The sequence below is a fragment of the Kryptolebias marmoratus genome, linkage group LG24 (assembly GCF_001649575.2).
Source record: "Kryptolebias marmoratus isolate JLee-2015 linkage group LG24, ASM164957v2, whole genome shotgun sequence".
Taxonomy (NCBI): domain Eukaryota; kingdom Metazoa; phylum Chordata; class Actinopteri; order Cyprinodontiformes; family Rivulidae; genus Kryptolebias; species Kryptolebias marmoratus.
Window position 1 is genome coordinate 16,890,763 of NC_051453.1, and position 25,130 is coordinate 16,915,892.

The window sequence follows — 25,130 nt, forward strand, 5'->3', positions numbered from 1 at the left end:
CCCCAAAAAAAAAATCACCCCAGTTCACATTACTTTCTCTCTTTCTGGCCCCCTCCGTCCAGGAGAAATGCGTGGAATAATTTCTTAAGCAGGTGCTGTGGCTGGGAAATGCCTTTGTGATCTGACAGAAGGTAGGGGAGGCAGAGAGGTGGGCTGACCGGGCTTTAGAGGAGCAGGTGGGTGTCACAGCGAGAGTTCTGAGTGAAGAAACCGAAGCTCTAAAGTAAATCCTATATGCGGCAGCGGAGTTTTACTACCCAGGTTGTTACAAATAGTGCAGATTAACTCCATATTCCCCCTTAAAACTGAAGCAAGAGCAGATCTGCTTGACAGATGCAACGTTTCCAGTGGACTTTATGTCTGTTGCTTCTTGTTAAAGAACCCCAGACAGAGAAACAAGCGTTTCATCTGCACTCACATAAATGTAGATGCGCTTTGAGCACATGTGGAGTAAATTTCCTGCTCAAACCAACTTCCTTTGCTGCTCTATCTACAGCCGCACGCACACGCACACACGCACATATGTGTGGCTGTAAACACACGCAATGCATGTAAATACACGGTCTGAAACTGGGCGCACAGATTCTCCTTTTGTTATGCTAAACACAGTCTGGCTCTGAGGTGATTATTGGTTGGCCCACTTCAGTGGTTTGGGGGGTAAGCGGGATGGGGAGCTTAAAGAGATGAGTGTGTGTGAGTGGTTATTAGGGTGTTCTGGATGAGGAATGCGGGTGTGTGTGTGAGATTGGGGGGGTCAGAACAAGGGCGGAGTGGTTTTTGTTTGGTGTGTATCAGAGAAAGGTTGTGCACACTTTACAGCTTGTTAATGCATAAATATCTCATTACCTTTAACTAATTCATATATGCCAGCTGAGACTACACACAACTTCTGCCTTCTGTGCAAGGATATGTTTTTTTTAATGCTGTCAGTGTACCAGCAGTCACACACCCTCAGGCACAGCTAATGAGCCTGTTTGCATAAGAGACGCCTGACCATCAGTCACAACAATCATTAGGAATAAGGTTTACAAGCTAAAAGAAAGTCTCTCTGCCTTTCATGCGCTCAGCTAATTGAAGCCAATAGTGCATTAACAATGAGAAGGCATGATCTGCATTCCCCTCAGCGTTTAGAGCTGCTGAGAACAGAGTGAGTCCACACAGTTCTTGAAGCTGAAACCAATCATGTGCTGATTTCACCCCTGCTCCGGTTCGGCGCTCTTACATAGCAGCGCTTCTGATTTAGCAACGCCACACAAAGTGCTCAAACACTATAAATACACAAAGTTCACCACAGACAGCAGCGTTTCGGCCCTCTGTTTCTGGCGACACGCTGTCCAGTGGCCGTCTAACATGCACTTTCAGAAGATGTTTATTGTGAAAACACTCTGTGAGGCGACAGCTCTCAGGAAACCATACTTCTAAATGTAGGTTTACTTCAGCTCTGATTATTTCTTACACAATGCAAAGGAAACTGCATTGTGTGTTTGCTTGTGTGAAGACATGACTGGCGGAGCATTTAAGGGTGCAGAGGCCTTTTTTGGGATGTTCAGGACCAACTCGGTGGTCAATTAGGTAAACATCTGGCTCACTGGAAATAAAACACGAAGAAATTTGCTTCTTACATTTTCCGCCTTTTTGCTCTGACCTGTCACATTGCTGGATCTCTGTGACGTAACTTTCCATGTACTGTCCCCTGTCCGTTTGACCCCGCGGACTCTGTTTTTAACTTTCCCCTGAGCATAACCCTCTTACGTGTGTCCTCCCCATCAGCTGTTACAGCGCTGCAGCAGCCCTCTCATTACAGCTGGAGAGTTAACCTCCACCACCTCAGGGCCTTGGCCACTTTAATTCTCCACAAATATTTTCCAGAATTTCTCAAATTCTTTTATTTGGCTTAAAAATCTTCGTGGGACATCTGGTGTAATTGGGGAGTGGGTGAACCAGAGGGCAAAAAGTGCATGTGTGTGTGTGAGAGAGACCAGGAAAGGGTGGGAAACGGAAAGGTAGTGTCGGTCGGCGGTAGGTGTGGTTGTGAAATAAGATCCTGTCTTTTTTTTTTTTCCTGCCTCACAGTCCATTGCCAACCTCACACCCCCACCTCCTTCTTTCCTCCCTGTCAGTCCTTTCTCATCTTAATCCCTGAGATTTAAAAGTTTGTTCACAAGATTGGAAAGAGTTGAAGACAAGACTGCCTGTAGAGTTATAGTTTACACCTTCTTTTTTTTACTAATTGTAGCAAAGAAATCTCATTTAAAGCAGCATTGTTCCACTTCTTTGAAACCCATCTTTCTAATAGCAAGAGATAAGTAGTATTTGCCAAGTGTCTACAGCTAAACTGTAATCAAGCCGCAGGTGGGAGGTCCTCCTCACTCACACAAACTTAAACATAGGCTTTTATCCAAAGCTGCTGACCGTAATCTGAGGGCAAATATTCACGAGTCTGTGCAGACCCATGAGCCAAGAAGAGAGTTCAGACTTAGTCAGAATAGAGGATGTTTTTGTTTAAATAAAATCAAGGTCAAACAATCAAATTACTTCAGAACTCTATGAAACAGATCTGAAGTTTGTTGGAAGGGCTTCAAGTAATTTTGTTTGATTTTTGCGTGTTGCAAAATCGAGTCCTCCGTCTGTTTCAAAGATAAGGTCAAAGGTTGCACAGATAACCTTACAAAACAAGCTCCATGACATTTGCATTCAGATATTGAGTAGACTTTCACAAAAAAACTGAAGGAAAAATCAGTCTGACAGTGTGATTATATTCCTGTAAGTATGTCTTGTGTTGGATTGAAGGTTGTTCCGTAAGGGTGGTGTTATGGGTTGTGTCGTGTTATGTCTCTGACCTGTGGCTGCAGGCCGAGGCGAGGTTAGAGCTCTTAAGAAGGGGACGACTGTGCTCTGGCAGACGAGCATCATTGTATTATGTAAGGAGATAAAGATCTGCAGATGTTTATGGCAACAGTGGCTTCTACCTCCAGAAGAATGTGTGGCATGTCGAGTGTGCGTACGCTTGTGGCCTGAATGTATGTTTGTGTGTGTTGTGATGGCGAGCAGCAGTGCCACTAATGCCAGACATGTGTCTGTAACACATTCAGCCTGTCACTGGGACATGTGGCTCGATCCTGCTGGGGCAGGAGTTGAAAGACAAACCCCTGGGGTTTGTGTCTGCACAGGGCTGTGATTAGACGTGTGTGGGTGTGAGTGTGTGCACGCGGGGGCTCCCGGTGGGAAGGGGGAGCGCTCAGAGCTGTCATTAAACGGACAGTAAGGGCCTCCGGGCTGAAACACGGCGTTGGGAGCTATATGCGAGGCGTCTGTGGCTCGATTACTGTGTGTGTGTTTGTGTTGGTGTATTTCCCATGTGGTTCCCGTGGGCAAGCTGAAGGCATCAGACTGACTGATGCTCGTACGCAAACCAGACACATTCATCTCTTTTGCCTTTTTTGTCTGTGTCTCTATCCTGGCAAACAATCAGATTGCCCAATAAAACAAAGAAAAGGGGCTTGTAGTTTATACTTTTACAACAATGGAGCACTAAAGCCTCTGTTCCCCTTATGTCTGTCCACACTTTCAGCTGTCATTATATCCCTCCTGTATAAACACCTTCACAGTGCCTATTTAGATCATTTTGGATTACTGGGCAGGACCCTCCTATAAACTTTTGTGAGCAGTCATCCCTGTGTTTAAACTTGTGTACAAGTTTCCACCAAGTCATTCAAATGTGTATTTTATGGAATCCCCTGTGAGGGCATGGAAATTATCACGAGCTTCTGGTTGTTCATTCTAACGTCGAAAATAAGAATTGTGATTTTCTTCTTCTTAGTCCACATATAATTATTCCAACAATCTGTTAACGTTCGGAGCATGTGTTGTGAATGACCCAGGTACTATGAAACCAAAGTTTAGCTCAGTATCTGTAGAGCTGACACACACAGACAGACACAGTCAAAAACATTATCACCCGCCTCTCGATTTTTAAGGGTGGGGAATAATAAGAGCACCAGATGATGCGAAGCTGTAGGCCTCATTATATTTTCTCTCTGTCCCGCTTTGGGCCTCCCTGCTGTCACACAGGCCCCTCTGTCCAAGTAAGTCTGTCACTCTCTTGTATTTGTGCGCACACACTGTGTGCATCCACAGACTGATTTTTTTTTCTTTTTTTTGGGGGGGGGGTGTCACAGAGATTTCACCATTTCACAGAGAACAATACCCCTTTTGATGCATCTCAGCGCTCTTTGTTTCATTAACGAGGGCCAGTAGGCCCACGGCCGACAGAAGGAGGATGAAACGGACGAGGGGGGGAGGGGGCGGCGTGAACGGGGCAGAACTGTGAGAGGGTTATAAGAAATTTCTCGCTGCATACTCAAGGCCACTTTATTTATCAGTAGTTTATGGCTGTTGCTGCTTCCAGCTGTATTGTTGAGCGCCTGCGCTTATCTCCTCAGCACTGTGTAGTAATCAGCTCAGCATCTTTATTGGCGCAGGCCTTATCTGAGCTGCAGCTACTGAGCCTTATCCTGTTTACACACAGGGAAGAGGCACTGTCTGGTGAGGCTTGCTGCAATATTAGGAACATCATGCTTGGCATGGTGTTTTTACACCCACTCTATTCAGATAGCCACCATATTTGTGGTATTCGCAGAGGCGAGTGGGATTCTAAATGAGCAGAGAAAGGCAGGGGATGAAAGAGAGGAAGGTAGAGGGAGACGATAAGGGGATCATCAAACAGACAGAGGCGTCAGGTTTCAAAGACTTCAGGATTCTCTTCTCCACGGCCAGGCTATTATCTGAGTGGGTCATAACACGATTATGGCAACATCAGTGAAACGTCTCACAAGTCTAAAAATCCGCTTTGGCCCCTGGGCAATGCTCAGGTTTATCTTCACTGGAGCAGCTCTACGTTCGTCCCCTAATAAACTCTTGATGAGCTGTAACTGAACGCGTCATTATCCTCTCACCAACTGTGCATGTTAACGTAGATCAGAGGAGGTTCCTTCTGTAAGAGTCCTGAATGCAGCAGTTCTTCGTTATGTTCCCTCAAGTCAGCAGCGAGCCGAAGAGGAAGCGGCAGCTTTCAGAGGCCGCCTGCACAGGTGCCTGCTGGTTAAAGTCCCCCTAGAGACTGTCCCGACAGGTGCCTGCGTGTAAAAGGCATTTATTTCCATGAATAAAATCTCTCTGAGTAAGCACATGCTTCAGCCAGCGGCCCCCCGGTCCCTGCAGCTTTCACACAAACGAGGGGGCAAAAAGGCAGGGATTCACTCTGCACGCAACTCTGCTGACCTCAGCCACGTCTGTGTATCAGTGTGTGTGTTTGTGAGCTTTGTACCTGTGTGACACACATATCAGCAGCCTATGCAAAACAGTGAAACAACATCCCGAGCCAAACATCTGTATCGCTGTGCGTCCGCTCATGTTTATAAACACATGTTTCCTAAACGGTGATTATGTAAAAGCAGATGGAGCCATAATTGTTTATTTGGATTGCAAGGACAGTTTTAAAGCCTGTTGTGGTCATCAGCATATGATGGTTTGAGAGAGGCTTTGCCGGTGGAACCACAGTAATCCACTTTAACAACCACACACAGCCTCAAACTCCCACAGATGAAGCATAATAGGCAGTGTCACTGTCACATTTGTTGCTCTTGGATCCTACAGTGAAATGTTACATCCCTCACATCCCTTTGACCCATTGCCCTTTGGTGCACCTCAGCTGACTGACTACATCCCCAAATACTTTAGAGGCCTCACATACCCATGCCTCACTGCTTTAATGACCTAAAGATAAAGATTATTGATGCTTTTGGGACCTTCCCTTTAAAACATACTCAGAAACTGTTGCCACAGAGCTCCTCTCTTCCTTACCTGCCTGCGTTTTAAAAGAACAATGTTCACCAATAAGTGGATCTGACACTGATCCACTTTGGTTGTTCCTAACATACACTGAAGTTTTGCTCAGAGCTGCCCAAAGCGTTCACACCAGTTAAACTAGGAAACACTTCAGTAAGTCATTTCATAAGTCTCCCTAAACACAGTGTCACTCACATATCAAGTAACCACAAAATAACCACTCCCATACTTCTATTTATCCTCTATCTCTATCTATCCTCCTACCAATGCAGCTTATGTTGCAGGGTGTGCGAGGATGTTCACATACAAAGGTGAAAGTTTATCAAGAGTTTGCACAAGAGGCGGTGAAATAGATCGGTAAATATGATGGGTCTCTTACATAACAACAAACACACATGCACAGATCAGGTGACTGTAGAGAAAACAGTCAGAACTGTGAGATGGCAAATTATTACAAAGGTTTAAGGATTTTTTGTCTCTAAGAACCTCTTTGATTGTACATATTGTCATGTTTTTGTAATAAAACCAAGCTTGGTCTTAATCTTAATTAAAAATGTATCAATACCGTATGTGAATCCCTTCATTTGGTAAATAAAAACAAAGTCAGATCTACTACAAACTCAAAGCCTTGAACCAATTTCCTGTATACGAAACTTAATTACAAATCATTCAGTCCAATAATCTTTAGAAAAAAGAGAGGACTTAAAATTGACTAAACTCTCACCTTCACAGTTCACTGAGTGATCAGCTTTCTGATCATTGTGTCATTGGGTGGACAGATACCTACAAAATATGTGAACTCATAAAGATCAATGAAAAAAAAGAAAACGGTAATAAACACTCCCTGAAACTGCTTTACAAGAGACTGGGGAATCACTTCCCCTTTCTCTTTCAAAGACGTCAAGTTTGTTGGAATTAATTTAGGGTTGTGGGTTTAGTTGGAATAGTTACCCTGCGCAGAACCAGGAGGAAGCTGTTGTGTATAGAACTGACAAAGGACTTAGTTGGACACGAGGCTGGAAAAACTTTTGCATAATCACAAAACACCATTCCCATGTGCACGGCCCCCAATACTCTGAATTTAGGTGAAAAACCAGAAAATTCCCTTGACGAGTTAAAAAATCTGAAGTTACATCAACAAAACCTCAGACAACAGGTTGTTTGGCTATAGATTTGCTGTGTCAAAGTCACATCTTTTCTGCTGTTAACTAAAGGAAGATAATGGAATCCCATGACTTCAGACCAAATTCCATTGTGAACATCGCATGTCCGTGATAAAGCAAAATAAAGTTTCAAATTACTTATTAAAATTAGGCAACTAATTTAAGGAACAGTAAGTCTGGTCAGGTCAACAATTTAAACTGGTGTTAAGGGAAGGACTTGAAAAGCTTCACGTCTGCCTGCCCTCCCCCTTTCCGTCAATTCTCACACCAAGCTGTACTCAAAAGCTGGCAGCTCTGGGATAGGTCACATGGTGCTCTGAAGAGACAGGAGGAGGAAATCCTCCATTAGCGTTGACCATAATACCTCTTCCTCCATCCCGCTCCGCCTCCCCTTCACCCCTCGCTCACCACTGACACTCGGGCACTCTCAGTATAATCACAGAATGGTTCTGATTCTGACCCTGAAAGCCCTGAAAGCCCATTAAAATGTCAATAGAGACCCAGAAGGATGAGAGAGTCATGAGAGCTGGATGATGTCTCAGCAGACACACAGGTGTTGCTCTACAGGGACATTAGTTCCACGTCAAGGAGAATTAACCTTTTAAGAGACAAAGAGTGTTAGCCAGTATTAGAACACCCATTGTTTCCTATACTGGCATGAAGTAGAAGCCAAAGGACTGAGGAACTTCAAACAAAGTAGTAATGAAAACTGTTGATCTGCTTGGAGCATTTGTCTTTTTGTGTGTATATGAGACTCAGTTCTTTGAGTTCTTCTGATAGAACTTCTTAATCATCATTCTAAATTTACCTCCAAAGCCAATCAAAAGGAAGCCAGCTGGATAATCTCTGTGCAGTCAGCCACGCTCTCACGCGCACCGCAAGCAACTTATGCAAAGTTGAAGTGTGCATGCCACATGTAAACACACGTGGACAGATTTTTGAAGCGATTCCTCGCAGGCAAGCAGAGTGTGAACATGTGAGTGGATTTACAGATGGAAAATAAGAATGATTACCACACACACAAAGACCCTGCCGTGACTTCAGCAATATAAACACAGATTCAACCAGCCGAATAAAAGCCTTTCTCTGACCTGTGCTGTGTAGTCTTTAGTGGTCTGCAGCGGTTCTTCTCATCAGCTGAAAGAGAGAAATGCAAAACCCAATCTGATAAGACAAACTGAACTGTTCCCAAACCCACCAAGCTACCCACTTTGGATATTTGCTGCAACTTTATTCTCACTTTTCAACATTTTTTACTCCTTTTGTGTGTCTGTTGCAGGGATTTTCATGCTCTGAATAGTCTCAGGCGCCTGTTTGTGGCCTTTGAATGCAGCTCAGTGGCTTCATAGCTCATATGGCTCATTGGCACTAAAAGCGGCCAAGATCTCTGACAAAAGTTAAGCAAAACAACAAAGTAAATGGGTTGAGATAAACTGCTTCCTCTGTGAATGCAGTGGAAATAAGGTATGACTTTTCCTTTTTTAATGATAATTTGAAAATCTTTGGCATTATTTTCTGTCACTGACCTCATGACAGAGCATGTAAAACAAATGTTTTTTAAATTCAGTCAGCCAACGCAAGCCTTTGCCAGCAGCCCAGCCCAGTTCTTTCTCTCCCTCCTCTTCACGTCTTTATTTCTCCCACTCTGACACTCCCCCAGCTCTCCCTTTTCCTCTCTTTGGGTCAACAGGACCCTCTGAAGGTCACTTGCTGTTTATTCTGTTAGCATATAGGAGATTATATTTCCTTGTACTGCTGCTTGCAGTCAGGACTTAGATTTCGTACAGATCTCATATTTGTGTTTCTCTTTGTGGTTAAGAGGTCCGTGAGCTGTGGAATGAGGAGAATGCCCACATACCACGCTGTTCTCAAGGGGAAGAACAAAACAGTTTGGCATCGCAAGGCTGGGTAGTGTGCTCACAGAGACTCTTTCATGATTTATCAATAGACATTGTGGAAGTGGTCAACGACTTGATCCCACTTTACTTTTTCAGTCGCTCAGCTCGTCAGCTCTGGCGTTTCCCATGGTGAGCTTGGATTGGTTTAGCCTTTAAGCACCAGTTAGTCAGCTTGTGTGTTTTTGTCTGTGTGTGTCTAACCTTTTTGTTTTCTGTTTTTCCCAATTTGCATTTGAATTCCTTCTCCACAAGCAGAAAAGAGATGGAGAAAGAGGGAGCATGAGGAGAAAATGGAACAGAATAGTCAACATTACAGTGAGAAACAAACGCAATATAATTTCTGGAGCTTTTTTAGGTACTTACTGAACATCTTGTTTAGACTAAACATGTAGGGATCCTCACTTTGTTAAAGTGATCATTAGGTAATATTTTTGTAGCCAAGTAAACTGAGGCTATAAGCCAAAAGACCTTCATGAACAACCACCAATATTTGCATTAAAATCAACTCGTCTTAAGTCGTGTTGACGTCTTGCCTTGCCGCTGTAATTTCTGTGCTCACCCAGAACAAACCCTGCTGTTTGTGTGGACAGCTTAGTTACCCAAATACTACCAAATCCAGGCCCAGCCTTGTGTGGGCCCACCAGCAGCCTAAAGAAACCTTCTGCTGCACACTGCTTGTGTATGGGTCCTGCTCAGTGACAATCTATGGTTTTCTATAAACTACTGTAGAGAGTGGCACTTGGGGTGCAGAGCTGGTGCCGTTTTTCCAGCAGTCACTGAGAAAGGTGGGGTACACCCTGGATTGGTTGCCAATCCACTACAGGGCCACATAGAGTCAAACAACAATGCATACACACTCAGGGCCAATTTAAAGAAGCCAATTAAACTAACTATGGGACTGTTTTAGTACGGTGGGAGGAAACCCAAGAAAACCCATGCATCCAGGAATTAAACCAAGGATGCTGTCAGGCAACGACACTAACCGACTGCATCACCATATAGGGAGCCCACTGTGCACATTTAAGACTCTGTAAGATGGATAATAATAAACCGTTTGCTTTGATCACAATCAAAAAACCCTAAAGAGCACCTGCTGTGTTATTTTTTCCACAACTCTACAATCAAAAATTTATATACTGTGCCCTTCTTTGTTTTTTGTATCGTAGCAAATACTTTAAAGCTTATTTGGATTCTATGGATTAGGGTCAGGCTCTGTACTGTATTTGTCATGGTGGCTAGCCTTCATTTATAAAGTGTTTTGAGCTTATATGGACAACTTGAAGTTTTTTACAATTCAATCCAAGGGCTAATCCAAGGTTTGCTGTTTTGCAACCAAAGACTATCAGTCATGCAAACTGATCCAAAGATCCAACTATTAAACCTTTAATTAGTGGACAGTTCACTTTGCTGTCTGAATCACAGCTACCCCTGAGGCGTAATTTTCATCAAGGAACTTGGTTCATCTATAATATCTTTTTTTCCCCCATTGGCTTTTTCCACAATCCTATGAACATGGCCATTATATCCACTCTTTGATGTGGTGCACACCTGAGACAACATTTTCCTTTTTTTAACTTGGAGCAAAGTGTGAGTCTGAGAGCTGAGAGTGCATGTCTCACCAGCATGCATAAGAAATGTGTTTTTGGGGGTCTCTAGAAGTTCATTCGAGTGGTTTCTGTCGAGTGTTGTGTTTTTCAGGACTGACCAGTAATATGATCTTTGACTCCCATCACTTGTGAGATGACAGCTGTGGTTCACAGCCGGATTAGGAACATTCATGATCAGATCTCTTACTTCAGCCCAAATGTCAAAAACTTCTGTGATGTCAGCTAAACCACAGGAACTGTGGGTAGGAATACTCTGACATTGACTGGGTATGTTTGTGTGTCTGTAAGTAGCTCTTAAGGACGCCTTTATGTCTTGAGCTCCCTCTCTTTACGAGCAACTGCAGTTATGCACGCCAAACATGCTCTCATGTGAAAAATGTTCCAGAGTTGGGTGGGCTTTCTTTTGTTTCTCTTGGTATTTGCACTTTTTAAAACTCCCTCATGGAACTTTTTGAATGTCCAAGCCAGAGTTTACACGCCTGTATTTGTACAACTTTGATTTTAGTTGTTGGGACTGAATGTGGTGTACTGTCACACTTGTGTGATTGTGTGTGGTTTTCAAGGCAAATATTTGATTAAATTTGACCAGCTGGGTGTTGTAGCTCTACTTTACTCTGCCAGTTTATCTTGGACATTGGTGAGTTTGTCTGCAGTTAGAATAGAAGAAGAGGTTGTTGAAGACAAGAATTTGATATTTCTGAAAATGATCTGTTCTCAGTGGATATTTTGGCCTTTTTGACACTACACTATCCATAATACTTACATTGAACTAAAACACAGGTGGTTGCTGGTTGGTTTCCTTTGTTGTTAATAATGGACTTGTGGGTTTCGGTGTCTATTTGCTCTGTCAGGACTCAGTGGCGCTAAAAGATAAAACTTAATAGTCAGTCAACAGAAGCAGCAGCAGTGGGTTTGCTGCGTAAACAGCTTGTGTAATGTGAAGATGAGCTCAGCTGTGAAGGTTTTGTGTGTTAATGTGTGTTTTACCTGTATTTTTTTTCTACAGCTCACAGGTAAGTGGATTAGAAACCGTATAATTCCCAAAGTTGGGTGTGTCTACAAGTTAGGCTGGTATGTAAGTGTGTGCAAGTGGGTTCATATAGTTATCCCCATATGTGTGTGTGTGTGTGTGTGTGTGTGTAGCTATGCTGCCGAGCCTGGTTCTGCATCGTTCCTCTGTTCATCCATACAAGAGGGGTTTTTACTGCAGTGACTCCAGCCTCAACTATAACTACAAGAACAGCACCATACCCTCTTCAGTGCTCACTTCTGTTGGCTTGACACTGCCCATGGTGTCCGTAAGTTGTCTCACCCCCCGGCTGCCACAAAGAGTGCTTGGCCATGGAAACAATGAAGGCAGAAACAGGGAGGGCTTGAGGTTCATGATTTTTAAGAGTGACAACTAAGGATACTCAAGTGAATTGGCTGGTGACTGGAATTGAACACTTTAAAGCTTTATTTGGATTTATTAAGGAATATGTTGTTTCTTTCTGGGTTTTATTTATACAAAGCCATCTGACTCATAACCCGATACAATATTTGTAGATTTCCAGTGACAAAGACAGAGAGCCATCTAACTTGGTGCTGTTTTAAAGAAAGTTTAAGTTAGTGTCTTTTTTTATCGAAATAATTTATTAGGAATATACAGACAAACTTTTGAAAAGAAAAATGTAAGTGTTTCTAATTATAGTTAAAAAAAAAATCAGAATCTGTCAAAATCTGAAATTGACCAAATTTGGAATTGGCAGGTCAGAGGCTTAAGAAAAATCTGAAATTGGATTCTACCTGGAAAACTAATTGGTACATGTCTGGTGACATTGTAACAAAAGACAGGAAAAGTTTATAAATTGGCTTTTGTAACAACAGTTGCATCCATTTGAGAAATTGTCTCTCGTAGCCTATAGAGGTTGTCCACTCTTCACATCCTCAAGCCCAACCCTTTTCTGATATCCCATGATCCCCTGGTGCCAGCATGCTCCTTGTGCTGCTCGTGTTCTCTCCTGTTCATGTCCGTGTCACTGACCTGGTGCGTTTATGCTTTCTTTCTTCTCTCCCTCTCCCTGTCCTTCTCTCTCTTTATGTCTTTTGTAGCTAGCCTGCCTTTCCTGATCATTGAGACTAGCACCATAAAGCCATACCAGCGCGGGTTTTACTGTTCGGACGAGTCCATCCGCTTCCCCCGAAAAGAGGGAGACACCATTAGTGATGCCGTGCTTTGTGGCGTCGGCATTCTTATTGGCATCTTCTCTGTAAGTCGACCTTTACACCTCCCTTTTTTTTCGGCTGGTTTATTTTTCTCAAGCTCTTAGATACCTATCACCGACACTTCCCGAGAAGTTTTAGTTATTTATCATCAGGTTTTTTTTCCCCATGAAGATGATTTATATGTCTCCTCCTTTCATTCCATACCATTTTTCCCATTACACTTTACTCTTCCTTTCCTTCTTTCAGCCATCCTTCAATGTCTTTTACACAGTATATTGCTTGGCCAAGTAAGTTAGTGGTAGTGAGAGGCCCCCAAGAGAGATAAGGAAGCATATATATGGTGCATATGTGAGACTTTCCTGAGCCACGTTCCCACATTTATTTCTACAGCCTGACTCCATGGCCTCTATGCCCTGTGCAGTACTTTAGCTGAATTAGTTTTTACCAATATGGTGGTGCCTCCCTGGTAGTCTTAGGTGTCTCACAGCATCAAACGTTTTTACTCCATTACAGGATCCTTACTTAGAAAATGGAAGTAGTACTATGTTGTGCCTTCAAATTCAATTGGGTTTCAGACCTATTGGAAATATGTCATAATGACTCTTGGTGGGTGTATTTCAATTAGTGCCACATGAGTATGGTAGGTGATCTTTAGGGTAGGCCTTAAACTCAGCATGCCACAGCTCCCTCATATGTCCCCAGACTAAGTCGCCGTCTTGCTGCTGTCTCCTTGCCATCAGCTCAGCGGGCACACAAACATACATATATATATAGACGCTGTACCAGCTCAGCTCTTCTGCTTATTGAAAGCAGGAGCCTGAGCTTGTGCTGGTTAGTTTCCTCACGTGTGGGCAATGTTGGCGTGTTTTACACAGCTGCCTTCTATTAGTGGCGTCTACTGCCATGCCGACAGAGTTCCTTTAACAAGCTCCAACACCTAAACACTCCGTGATGCAGTCACACACAAAGATACGCACGTATACATGCAGATTCCAAAGTAGCCTCTTGGATTCATCAGAAATGGACACAGAAATGAACTAAAACAGTGAGATAGAGAAGCTAAGCAGAGGTCTGAATGCAAACGCAATAGCACATAAAAACAAGCAACTACACTCTTATGTTTGTTTCTTTTGGCTGTAAGTCTCTTACTTGTGCTGCACAATAGGCAAGGAGTTTATTAAAAATAGCAACACATACACAGAATACATGAGCACAGTCAGATTAATTTACTACGCTATACATGAGATGAATTTGGCTTTATATTATATGCATAGTTTTTGAAAATAGTAAGAACAGTGTCCAAACTATTTAACTCTTTGTGAAATAGGCTAAAGAATAATTGGTTTTGGCACAATTACAGTTACAAACAGCACATGTTTGAGGAGTAACTTCTTTTCCTAAACGAGTGTGCAACAAGTTGGAGACTATGTATCTAGGAGCCATATACAGAGACAAACATATGATCACAAGATGATTTAAACCTCTGCGGTCTGTTGTTTAGTTTCAGATCAGAACCACAGTAAGTGGGCGAATAATAGGGCAGTTGTGTGTGAGGGAAGCTAAAAGCTGCAGATGTGTGTGCATGTACGAGGCTAAGTGTACAATGACTCAAAAGATGGGCAGGTAAAAAGATTTTTGTAAAAGACTGGGCATTAAGAAAATACGCCAAAGATTGAAGACCTGTCTAGAAAGAGCAAGCAGCTGGTCCAACAGTTAGGTACCCCAGGTGGTGAAGGTTTGATTGACAACTTTGTGCTTTGAGCTTTGCCTTTGACATGAGTCCCATTAAGTGTAGTTGGGGTCTTTCCATAGGCCCCAGCTCTACTCAGAACCACCTGACATAGAAGTCAGTGTTAGCCTGATTGACGTAAACCTTTTAGCAGATAAAACTCAGTAAATCATCCTTATATCAAAGTTTGACTAAGTTACTTTCTAAGTCTAGATTGTTTATTGAACTTTCAAATTTATTTATTTATTCCCTTTGCTATCACTGCTTTCATTATTGTACACAAAAACTGCATAATACCATTAAGCAGAGAAGCACCATTTCTCAATCTCCCATTCCATTCAGACTGCCTAATGGAAAGGCAGGCCATGCTTATTGTGTATGTTTGTCTGTGTGGGACTCTCACTCAAACTCCTGTTTGTCATTCTTTCCACTAAACCCTACACCCCAGCCCGAAGTTGATTTTTTGCATGATATACACTGAGATGTATGTGTTATAGTACTGCATGATTTTGTGCATGTAAATGTACCAGTGTGAGATTCAGAAACGTCATCAAACCATGTTATATTGTTGTGAGCAGTTTTCCTAGTTTATCTAAACCAAGCTTTCTTTAGATTGTGATTGGAGAATGCTTGAGGATCCACCAACTACAAGAGGGAACCAAGTCATTTGTTGGGAATCCTTACATCGCAGCTCTCTACAAACAGGTCAGCTTTGTGTTAGAATAATATTCTGCTGGTATAAGTTATTCTAAACGTGGCAGTTATTACAACTCCTTTGTAAGTCATAGCTTGATAATTAGATGAACAAGATCTAAAAATTTTAATTACTAATTGCAAAAACTGCATATTTGCCCCACTCCTTTACTTCACAACCAAGGGCCTACTACCAACCAACTAAGAATAAGGTAGAACAACACAAATGTCAGAGAAACCTAAAAAAATAAACCAGTCGCAGAACCAGTAAGTTAAAGTAATTAACCTACAGCACAAATTATATCCATCGTTCAAATTTTACTGTCCTGAATGTGTATATAACAAACATATGTATATACTGTACATAGAGGAAATAAAAAAGCAATGAAAGAAACAACAGCTTAAACAAATCTGTGCTTTACAGCACACACCTATGCACTATGATTGACTGGTGGGTGCAGGACTTTTTCACAACAATCCTGAAACATTTCCTCAATGTGCAAAATATGAAAAAAAACAAAAACCGAAAATGCAATCAGAGTTGTGTCTCTGCAGAGAAATACACCACCACACCTCTAGTGGGTCTTGACTGAAAGGTGAGACTTTGATGAAATAAGTCTTAATGCTGTTTTTTAAGAAATAGCCAGAACAATCTGCCTTAATTTTCAAATATACACAAAATTGTGTTTTTCTAACAAAAACGTGCATTACTCCTCAAAAACAATAGTGTTTTTTTTGCTTTTTATTCACATTATTTAGCTTGATTGTAACCGTGATGAGGATCCTGACCATTAGGTGTATATTTAACCCCCCTTTCTACACACAATTGTGTCATCTGAGAGCATTAAAAATTCAGCAAAGATCCATGTTCTACTTGACAAAGTATTTTAGTATCACAGTCCCATTATTTTGTCTACCACCAATAAAGATCATTGATACCAAAATCACTTAGAGGGATAAATCTACTACTACCAAGTGCACTGGGTGAAAATCTAAATTTTGACAGCTGTAGAAACAGAAAAAAGGAGTAGGCTTAGCAGATGATCAACATGTGCATTGCTTTTATGTCTAATAAATATGTATGTCATTCTACAGATAGGTGTGTTCCTCTTTGGCTGTGCCGTGAGCCAGTCATTCACAGACATTGCCAAGGTGTCAGTGGGTCGCATGAGACCCCACTTCTTAGATGTCTGCAAGCCGAATTTCGCCACCATCGACTGTTCACTGGGATACATCACCAACTACACCTGCACTGGTGAAGAGAGTGATGTTCAGGAAGCCAGGTGTGTGAAAAATTACACAAAAAAAATTACCGTATTTTCCGCACTATAAGGCGCACCGGACTATAAGGCGCATTAAGCAAAACAAAACAGCCCCCTTTCTTTTCGGAGAATACTGCACCAACATTAGTGTCAAGCCTCCACCGCGCAGCCCTGAGCAACTATAACTGAGCCTTGTCGTTTTCTTTGAGAAAATTGAAGGCCTTTAAATGCGCCTTATAGTCTGGAAAATACGGCACACAAGGATTGTGTTTTCAATGTGTTAAAAAATCTACATTCAAAACAATGGCTCAATCATAATTTCTTTCTACAGGAAATCATTCTTCTCAGGACATGCCTCCTTTTCCCTGTATACCATGCTCTACCTGGCTGTGAGTAATCATTATTTCCCACACACACACACACTTCCAGTCACACAAACACACACATGTAGACAGTAACACAGACAATGGCCTTCAGTCTGTAAAAGCATTCATGGAAAGAGGGCTGGGTTCTCATTAGAGGATTTACTGGTTCAAGGAAGAGCAAATCATTGTTTTGATTCGCTTCCTCACTCAGTTTTAAACTCCTTTTTAAACCGTTGAGAGATGAAAAGATACACTCCATCTGTTTTCTTCAGACCAGCTGCCATGTGTACTTCCTGTTCTCTGTTTCAGTTCTCCCGTTGTAGGTGTTTCAAGGGGCGTAGCTCCCCAGAAACTGGTCATGCTTCAAACAGTTTAATTACACACACTGACAATTGCCACCTTATAGACCTCCAATCATCTCCTCCTTCTCTTCCAATGTTAAAACAAGTTTTAATGTCACTTTGCGTTCTACAAAGGATACAAAAGGAAAATGAGTGTGTAGCTCTTTTCACACAACACTGAAGTTGCAGCTGATGTGTGATAAAGACCAGTGTTTTGTGTTTGGCTGTCTTGGTTACACTGCGGCCTTGGTTCTCACAGTGGATTGACAGCTGAAGTTCTGGTGTATTGTGATGTACCGCCATGCTTTGAGCTTATTGTGGGTATTTCCCAGCCTTTTGGTGAACCTATAACCACACTCTGGTCAGAGCAAGGAAAAGAGCTAAATAAAATGACAGGAGAAAACAGCAGAGAGGGGGTGGAGTTGTGCTGCATCCAGGCCACAGCATGACACACAATTCAGAGACTAATGCTCCAGCTGTGGCAAACTCAGGACTCCGGCCAGAGGAGGAAGTTGGATCAAACAAGAGGAGGTAGAGAAAAGGCAAAGCAGCTCTTAGAAGATGTTTCAGGAAAAAACTAGCCAAAAGCAAAGCCAGTTGGAGAAATTCCTTGTGGAAACAGGAACTTGCTGCAGTTTTAGTTTGTGCCTGCTTAAAACCGGTCATGTGACATGATGTTTTCACTCCCACTCTTCTTAAGTCTGCCTTAAAAAGTAATCTTGAGTTTTTTATGCAATGGTTGCAAGGTCAGTTTCTATCAGCTCAAATTTCCAAAATAAATATATATATATATATATATATATATATATATATATATATATATATATATATATATATATATATATAAATATACAAGTGTTTTCCATTTTCCCATTACTTCCATTTCTTTATGAAAGAAAATGTAAACACCTAGCTTTGCTTGATTTAAAGATAAAATCTAACTACTGGTGTCTCAGAAGTCCACTAGTGAGCTCATTGTGTTTGTGTAATAAAGTTGCACCAAAGCAAAAGTATAATTGTGACATTTTGGCATTTGTCAGGCAATTTCTGTTTAAGAGTAGTTCTCAGGTAACTGACAGAAACTTAAGGATGTTGCTGCTCCTATCCAGGAAACTTCAAAACCACAAAGTCCAGCCTTTCCTCCACATTTCAAGATTTAATGCTAAGCTAACTGGTTTCGACTTTCTTACCAATGACAAATCTTTTTAATGAAACAGTATCGGGCTCAGGGGGGGAAAGTCTGTTTTTATAAACCATTTGTTTCCACACCAGAGGTGTTGCGTTTTAATGTCATTCTGAAGAACAGTTCAGTTAAAACACCTTATCAAAAAGCTTGTTTTGTCCCCAATAAAAATACAACTGTTGTGACAAGCACAGGAAAAACAGATTTGTTCTTTCTTGGGTCTATCCCCTGACACTGCTGTTTTTGCTCAGCAGCATGAAACCATGACTCTAACGCTGTCACATCGTCGTCCCTCCTTCCTCCCCAGTCATCTGCTAATTGGCACACTGTGATTCTACAGCACTTGGTTTCCTGTCAAGCACATCTAAAAGCTACTGATGTGGTCAGAGCTGTGCCCTGGCAGCGTTTCGATCTGGCTCACAGATAACATGCACAGACCACTCGATACAGTGTGCAAAGACACTGCAGCCATAGAGATCAGACTTGTGTGTGTGTGTGTATTCAACTGTCGCATGTTATCGCTCCTGTGCATGCAACCGTAGCTTTTTTTTAGGTAAACCAAAAAAAAAAATTTCTTGAAATGTAAAAAGTCTTAACCACAGTCATACAGTTTTTCTCACAGCCATGGTGTGAACCAAGGAAAAAAGGGAAAGAAAAGCTTCTTTAACGACTCCACATTCTCGTTCTTTCTCACTTTGTTGTGTTTGTTTGTGTTTTCTGCCATTTAACTTTGGGTCAGAGCAAGGAAGGCAGAGTGAGAAGGACTCACTGGAATGAGCTGGATTCCTTTTAGAAACCACTAGACTTTTAGTCGCTCTTGTGTCCCTGCCATGGGAATATGCAGGGCTCCTATTTTGTTGTGTTCTATTGTTGTGTTCCTCAGATCTAATTGTTAGAGACAAATTTAGAGAGGAAGACTGGGGCTAGAGAGGCAGAAGCCTGGGGAGGGTTTCAAAATGACACTTGAGGTTTCAGTCAGATGGTCTGAGACTCTCTGAGGCACTTATCGTGGTTTTAACACCCTGACTTGGCGTGCAGCTTTTCCTCAATCAGTTTTGACTGGATTATCTTGAGTTTTCTCACTTCAGAGAAGGTCATGTTGTTGTCTGGCAGGTCATGGTAACTCTTTGTTTGGACTAAGATCAAGTCTTCAGTTTTTACATCGCCATCTTCTATCGTAGTTTCCATAGTGTGAGTTCAGAGGCTTTGAATGACTGACTAGTTCTTGCCCACTACCTGAGAGAGCAACGGTAAGGGAAATCTGAAGTCCAAACATTCCTGCCAGGGAGGAGATGGGAGGGATCGTTTCCTCTGCTTCTGTAAGGAGAAGAACAATGATTTAATGCCATAGAGGAAATATGTGGAAGATTTACATCCACACCTCGAAGGGCTCGTAGCTTCAGATTGTTGGGCGGTGCTGTGGTTTTCTGTAGATATAGTTAGCTTGGTAGATTATATGACATAAATATGGAGGTTTGGGCCAAGGCCGACCTTTGCAGACCTTCTGTTTCTGGGTGTGAGAGACAGGAAGTCAAGGGCACGAGGGGAGCAGAAACACAGGAAGTCTGAGGAACCTGGTCTGAACTCACCGCTGTGCATGCTAAATGGATGGGGAAAAACAGAAGAGCAAATTTGTGAATGTGTATGCACTCATGTGAGAGACAGAAAGTGGCCTTGAGTTTATATGTTCCTGTTTTCATTCCCTTCAATCTTTATTATGACCCAGAAAACAGTCTTTGGCAGCAAAGGAAGGGGGGGTGCGTCCGCTTTATCTTCTGTTTACGCTGATTGAGGGTAGCGAGTTCATCCCAATAGTGTCAAAACATACATGGCAGTTTATGTATGTACATATGTGTGCTTAGCTGTTTTCACAGCTGGGATGTTTAAGCATTAATCAGTCACGTCCGGGTCTCAGCCAGTCGAGCATGAACATGTCGTAGAGGAGCACATGTGTTACTCCGTCAGTCTGACATGTTTGCCTACTTTGATTCAGTCTAGACTTCTCAGATGGTAATAATACATACACACTGCAGGTGCAGGGTTCTGTGCCTTAAAGGGATAATTCAACTCTTTTGAAGTGGAGTTCTATGTACCAGTTATGAAGAAGTAACACCTTACCTCTTGTAAATAGCTCTTTGAACAACCTCAGATTGAAAGAGCAGAGTTTACATCCAGCAGGACGAACAGGCTAGTCCAAACGCAGCTAAAGTCAATGTAATTTACTCCTCATGTATTACAGTGGAAGCACTGCTGCAAACTGCTGTTGCTGCTATTTGCTCTTGCATCTAATTGTGTAATGGGAAATTGATTACAGTATAAAGGTTTATAAAAAGCATTTGCATGCGCTGCCATAAAGTATTTGAGATTAGACCTGTTTAAAGATAGCTGTAATTCACTTTGGCCTTGGCTACATTTAGACTATTACCTCATCACTCCTGTTGGGTGTAAATTCTATTTCTCCAAATTGAGGTTTTCAAAGTGCTATCTACCACAGGTAAGATATTACTTCTTCATAACTTTTACACATAATCCTACTTCAGAATGGCCAGAATATCACTTTAAGTTTAAATGTGAAATGAGTCTGGGAGTTTAGATTAATAAAATGAAACTTTCATTGATTTTGAGCATTCATACAACAACTGAGCATATTAATTCTTATTTTTCCTATCTTTGTTTACAGTTTTACATCCAGTCCAGGTTTACTTGGCGTGGCGCTCGTCTCCTCCGCCCGCTGCTCCAGTTCACCTTGCTGATGATGGCCTTCTACACCGGCTTATCTCGCGTCTCCGACCACAAGCACCACCCGACCGACGTGCTGGCGGGCTTTGTGCAGGGAGCCCTGGTGGCCTACTGCATAGTGAGTCCACGCAAAACACACAAACGGATCAAAACCTCAAACATAGTTAGCACTAAGTAACCCTATTGCCAACTGTTCCCTGTTATGTTTGAGGGGAAAAAGAGAACTATAGCAGGTACTGGAGTGAAGATGGTATTATAATGAGTAACACATTGCTTGGAGTCAGGCCCTTGCTCATAAGTGTGTGTTCCTATGCATGTCTTGTGTAAGAGCATGTTCCGCAACCTTCCTCACTACATTTCATCGGAGTGGTTTCCAGATGATTTTCATAACCATCATCATTACGCTAAGCTCGCACAGAGCCAAGAAATAATGAATATGGGTCAGGAGAATAAGAGGGGGAGCGTTCAAAGGCCCGTTTTTTATTTGGTGACTTTGGTTCTGTCAGTAAATGCAAGCACACAAGCACACCTTACCTTTACACCGGACCTAAATCATGAATGGGAAAAGAATTAGATTCATAAAATTAGGCAAGGCTTAAGTAGTGGCGCCTAGGCAGAGTACTGGCACCGCCTGCACAGAGTTACTCACAGTATCATGGTGTTCTCGAATGGCTAGCTTATTAAAGGATTTGTGAGCGGAAAGCTGAGTGCAACAAAAGACTGCAACTCCTAAAAATTAAAAAAGAAAAAAAAAAATTCAGGACTCCTCCGGCTGGGCGTAGCTCCTGGACAACATCAGCCTTGACAAGTAAGAAAATTACGTTTTCAGAAAACACAGAGTGTGTGAGCCTGACCTCCGAAGAGGCAAATCTGGCAACAGGAGAGATGGGTGGGAAGTGACAGGAGAGAGAAGCCTTGTTTGCATCTTGGCTCTGAATGAGTGTGGGTTTAATCCAACTCAGCTATTCCACAAGCCTCCTGCATGCAGAGAGACAGCTTAATGCACACATTATTCCTATCCCCACACATATATACACACACAAACACATGCGCTGTCAAACCCCTGCCGATCAAAGCAATGAGGTTAGTTTTTACAATCCTTGACGCCCCATCTGATTTGCCCGGCCTTTGTAGAAACACACATCTGTGAGTACTTTAGCTCGGCTGCTTCGGCCTCTGAGTGAGCGACGGAGCAGAAAGGGCCTGACAGGAGATGAGTGGAGGCATGACAGAGAAGCTGTAAAACCTTTGCAGCTCAGAAGTGCCAGCCCAAAGTACTAAATCAAGGTGTGAACATCTTTAGATCTTCAGGTACCAACAGCACGTGTTCCATCAATTTGCTCTTAAATGAGAAACAAAGAAGAAAAGCCTGAGTTCACACTTCAGGGTGTTCAGAGAATCAAAACAGGCTTATTTTTTTCAAAGTTTTGTATGTTTGAGTTATTTTTTTTTTGCCTCGCTAGAGTTGTCTTTTTGTTGGCTAGCTGGTAAAAAGGATTAAATGATCCAGTCGTAACTTGTACACATTTGTAAAAAGAGTAGTTCCTATCGACAGCGCACATGCTTTACATACAAATACATGAGGCTTTTTTAGAAGTACATAGGAAAAGAAATGGGTGTTCTGAGTCATACCTCCCAGACTGAGACCCAAACAATTGGAGGAACCACAACAGGAAGTTCCCTGTCTGTCCTACCTGGCACTTCCTGTTAAATCTATAGACCAACTTTATTTTTTCCCCTAAAAGTCTTCATAATAAAACATTTTAAAAAACCTATAACACATAGTAATGTCCTAAATTTGTGCACATTTACAGTAAGGCACATGCGGCACACACTTTACAACAAAGCAGCATTGTTCGATGGTATTTTTGGAAATAAGTTTACACCTAAACCCTCTGACCTGCACTGATGTGAAGGCACTCACTGTATGGTTAAGCTACGAGTATGTTCATAGGTGGTTTACTGTGCGTTCAAACAAATTCTCAGTTTTAGTCTTAGTTATACTACGAACTGCGTGGTGAGTAGTTGATCTTTTTTTATAAGTGTGAAGTCCCCAGAGTCAGTGCATTCACTTCCATTGTGACTCACATTTCTTAATCTGTGTGGGGTACTTTAATAGTGGTTAGAGAGCCGAAGTAAAGAGCACAACCACATTTACTCATTCCTTTAAAGCTTTTGTAAAAGTGTAATGCTGAGTTGCTTTATCCCACACAATGGGGCTGCAGGCTTTGTGTGGGTGTATGTCACAGGCAGGAAGTGGTATGGTCACGATAACCCTCTTTGCCATGGCAGTTCGAGAGCAATAGGCTGGTGTTTAAGTGATGCAGCAACAAGGGCTTCTGGGATTGGGTACTGATGGGAAATTATTATAAAGGTTTGCATGACTCTCAGAGATATGACCTCATATCCTTTCCATTCTCTTAACCTGATCGTAATATGCTGCATAAGACACGCCATGCAAACTAATCGGTGTACAGACAAAGAGCCTATTTAGGAGCATGACAGCAGCTGTGTCTACCTACATGTCTTCTCTAATAGTCACTTCGTGGTCAGTAAATGTCATGCTCTCATAGAAGAGAATAGCTTTGTGTTGAGGTTACTCTGCAAAATGAGATGCTTGTTCTCATCGCGTATAAATAGATCTGTTGTGACATGTTTAACATCTCTAACAGCGAATAAAAATGAAGCTTGTTGTTTACCATGAGGCATTTCCAAAATGGGAATACCACGTAATACTTCCTATGGGATCTTGATTTCCTATAAGAGCTGGCTGTCTTCACAGAGTTTCATGTTGAATGGCAGCCTTTACCCCCACACCTCACTGGCACAAGCTCTAAGCTCGATTTTGACTGGCAGCAATGAAGGAAAAGCGCCTGCGCCTGCCAGTTACAGACTACGTGTGCGTTTGAACGTGTTTGCATGTGTTCATTTCCAGCCAAAGGCACTGTTTCTCATAAGTGACCTCAGGTATCAGTAAGAGAATATAGCAATTCAATGGTAAAGAGAATAGTAACTTCCATGGTACCTTTTCCTGTCAGTTCTTGCCCATTTTCCTGTTTGACGTATGATGTCATTGTCATTTCAGGTTTTTTCCCCCTCTCTAATCGTTAGATCATCACTAGTGTGTGCCAAGTACGGTAGACTGACCTAATTCTCGAGTAAAAGTCATCCCTATTTCAAAAGAAGATTGACCATGGTTGCCATAATCTGATATATTAGGGTGAGCTGTGCTTTGCTCACTTCCGTCAGCCAGATCACTCATCGTTGCTAGTTTAGGGTCGCTCAAAGTTTAAAGAAGAAGGGTGATGGGGCGTTTCTCATCATGGCATCAAGCTGTATCATGCTTAATGTCTGGGAGGTCATAATTTCAGAGGACCAGGGGAGAAGTTAAAAAAATGGGGGTTTATTTAAACCAGTATTGTTATCACCATGTTCCGTAATATAATCTTAATTTCACTTTGGACACAGGCAATTTGAACAAAAACACTGTTGAAGTTATTGCTAATTAATCCATTTTACATCAAACATTCAAGCTGAGCTTACTCGTGACTATAGTTTCCACTTTATAAACTTTTCATGATAAACAATGATAGCAGAAACAAAACCTGGGACACTCCGAAGAGGAGGGGGCGTTGGTGGTAGGTGCTGTGTTGAAACCTAGCTGGTAAGCACCATTAGGAAACAACTTGACATGTCACTTCCAGGTGCTGGTATAAAAAATTTTAAAAAAAATATATTTTTTTTTAGGTAAGAAAATGTTGCTAAGTTGTTAAATTATAACACTAACTTTTACTTAGAATTTGAACTTTACAGGTTGGAGCTGATTTGAAGCAATTTAAAAGCTTCAAAAAGCAATCAACCGTCATGGTTTAAGCTCATTTTTTGTGCTCTTTTTTTTTTTTTTTTGTCCACCAGGTGTTCTACGTGTCTGACCTGTTCAAGCCCAAGGTGAAGCTGGCCACGCCCCCGCCCTCCCCGATCAAGAAGGAGCTGCTCCCTTCATCTGACATCATCGAGAGGAACAACCACCACAACATGGTGTGAGGGAGGCCGCACCTCCTTCCTGTGACTGAGCAGCCAATCCCAGCACCGCTCCCC

The 25,130-nt window shown here is 42.1% G+C and overlaps 1 protein-coding gene across 2 annotated transcripts in view; it reads left to right on the top strand.

Annotated features, from left to right (window-relative positions):
• Positions 1 to 25,124, top strand: part of plpp3 (phospholipid phosphatase 3) — a 26,679-nt gene extending 1,555 nt beyond the window's left edge. The window contains exons 2-7 of one of the 2 annotated variants that reach the window (XM_017428775.3): positions 11,659 to 11,813; positions 15,062 to 15,154; positions 16,238 to 16,425; positions 16,736 to 16,793; positions 20,974 to 21,150; positions 24,948 to 25,086. In XM_017428775.3, the coding sequence (XP_017284264.1) occupies positions 11,659 to 11,813; positions 15,062 to 15,154; positions 16,238 to 16,425; positions 16,736 to 16,793; positions 20,974 to 21,150; positions 24,948 to 25,076 (800 nt within the window). In that variant the 3' untranslated portion in view covers positions 25,077 to 25,086. Of the gene's footprint in view, positions 1 to 11,658; positions 11,814 to 12,606; positions 12,765 to 15,061; positions 15,155 to 16,237; positions 16,426 to 16,735; positions 16,794 to 20,973; positions 21,151 to 24,947 lie in introns of both variants that reach the window. The other variant, XM_017428774.2, reaches the window with a different exon arrangement.
• The last annotated feature ends 6 nt before the right edge of the window (positions 25,125 to 25,130 follow it).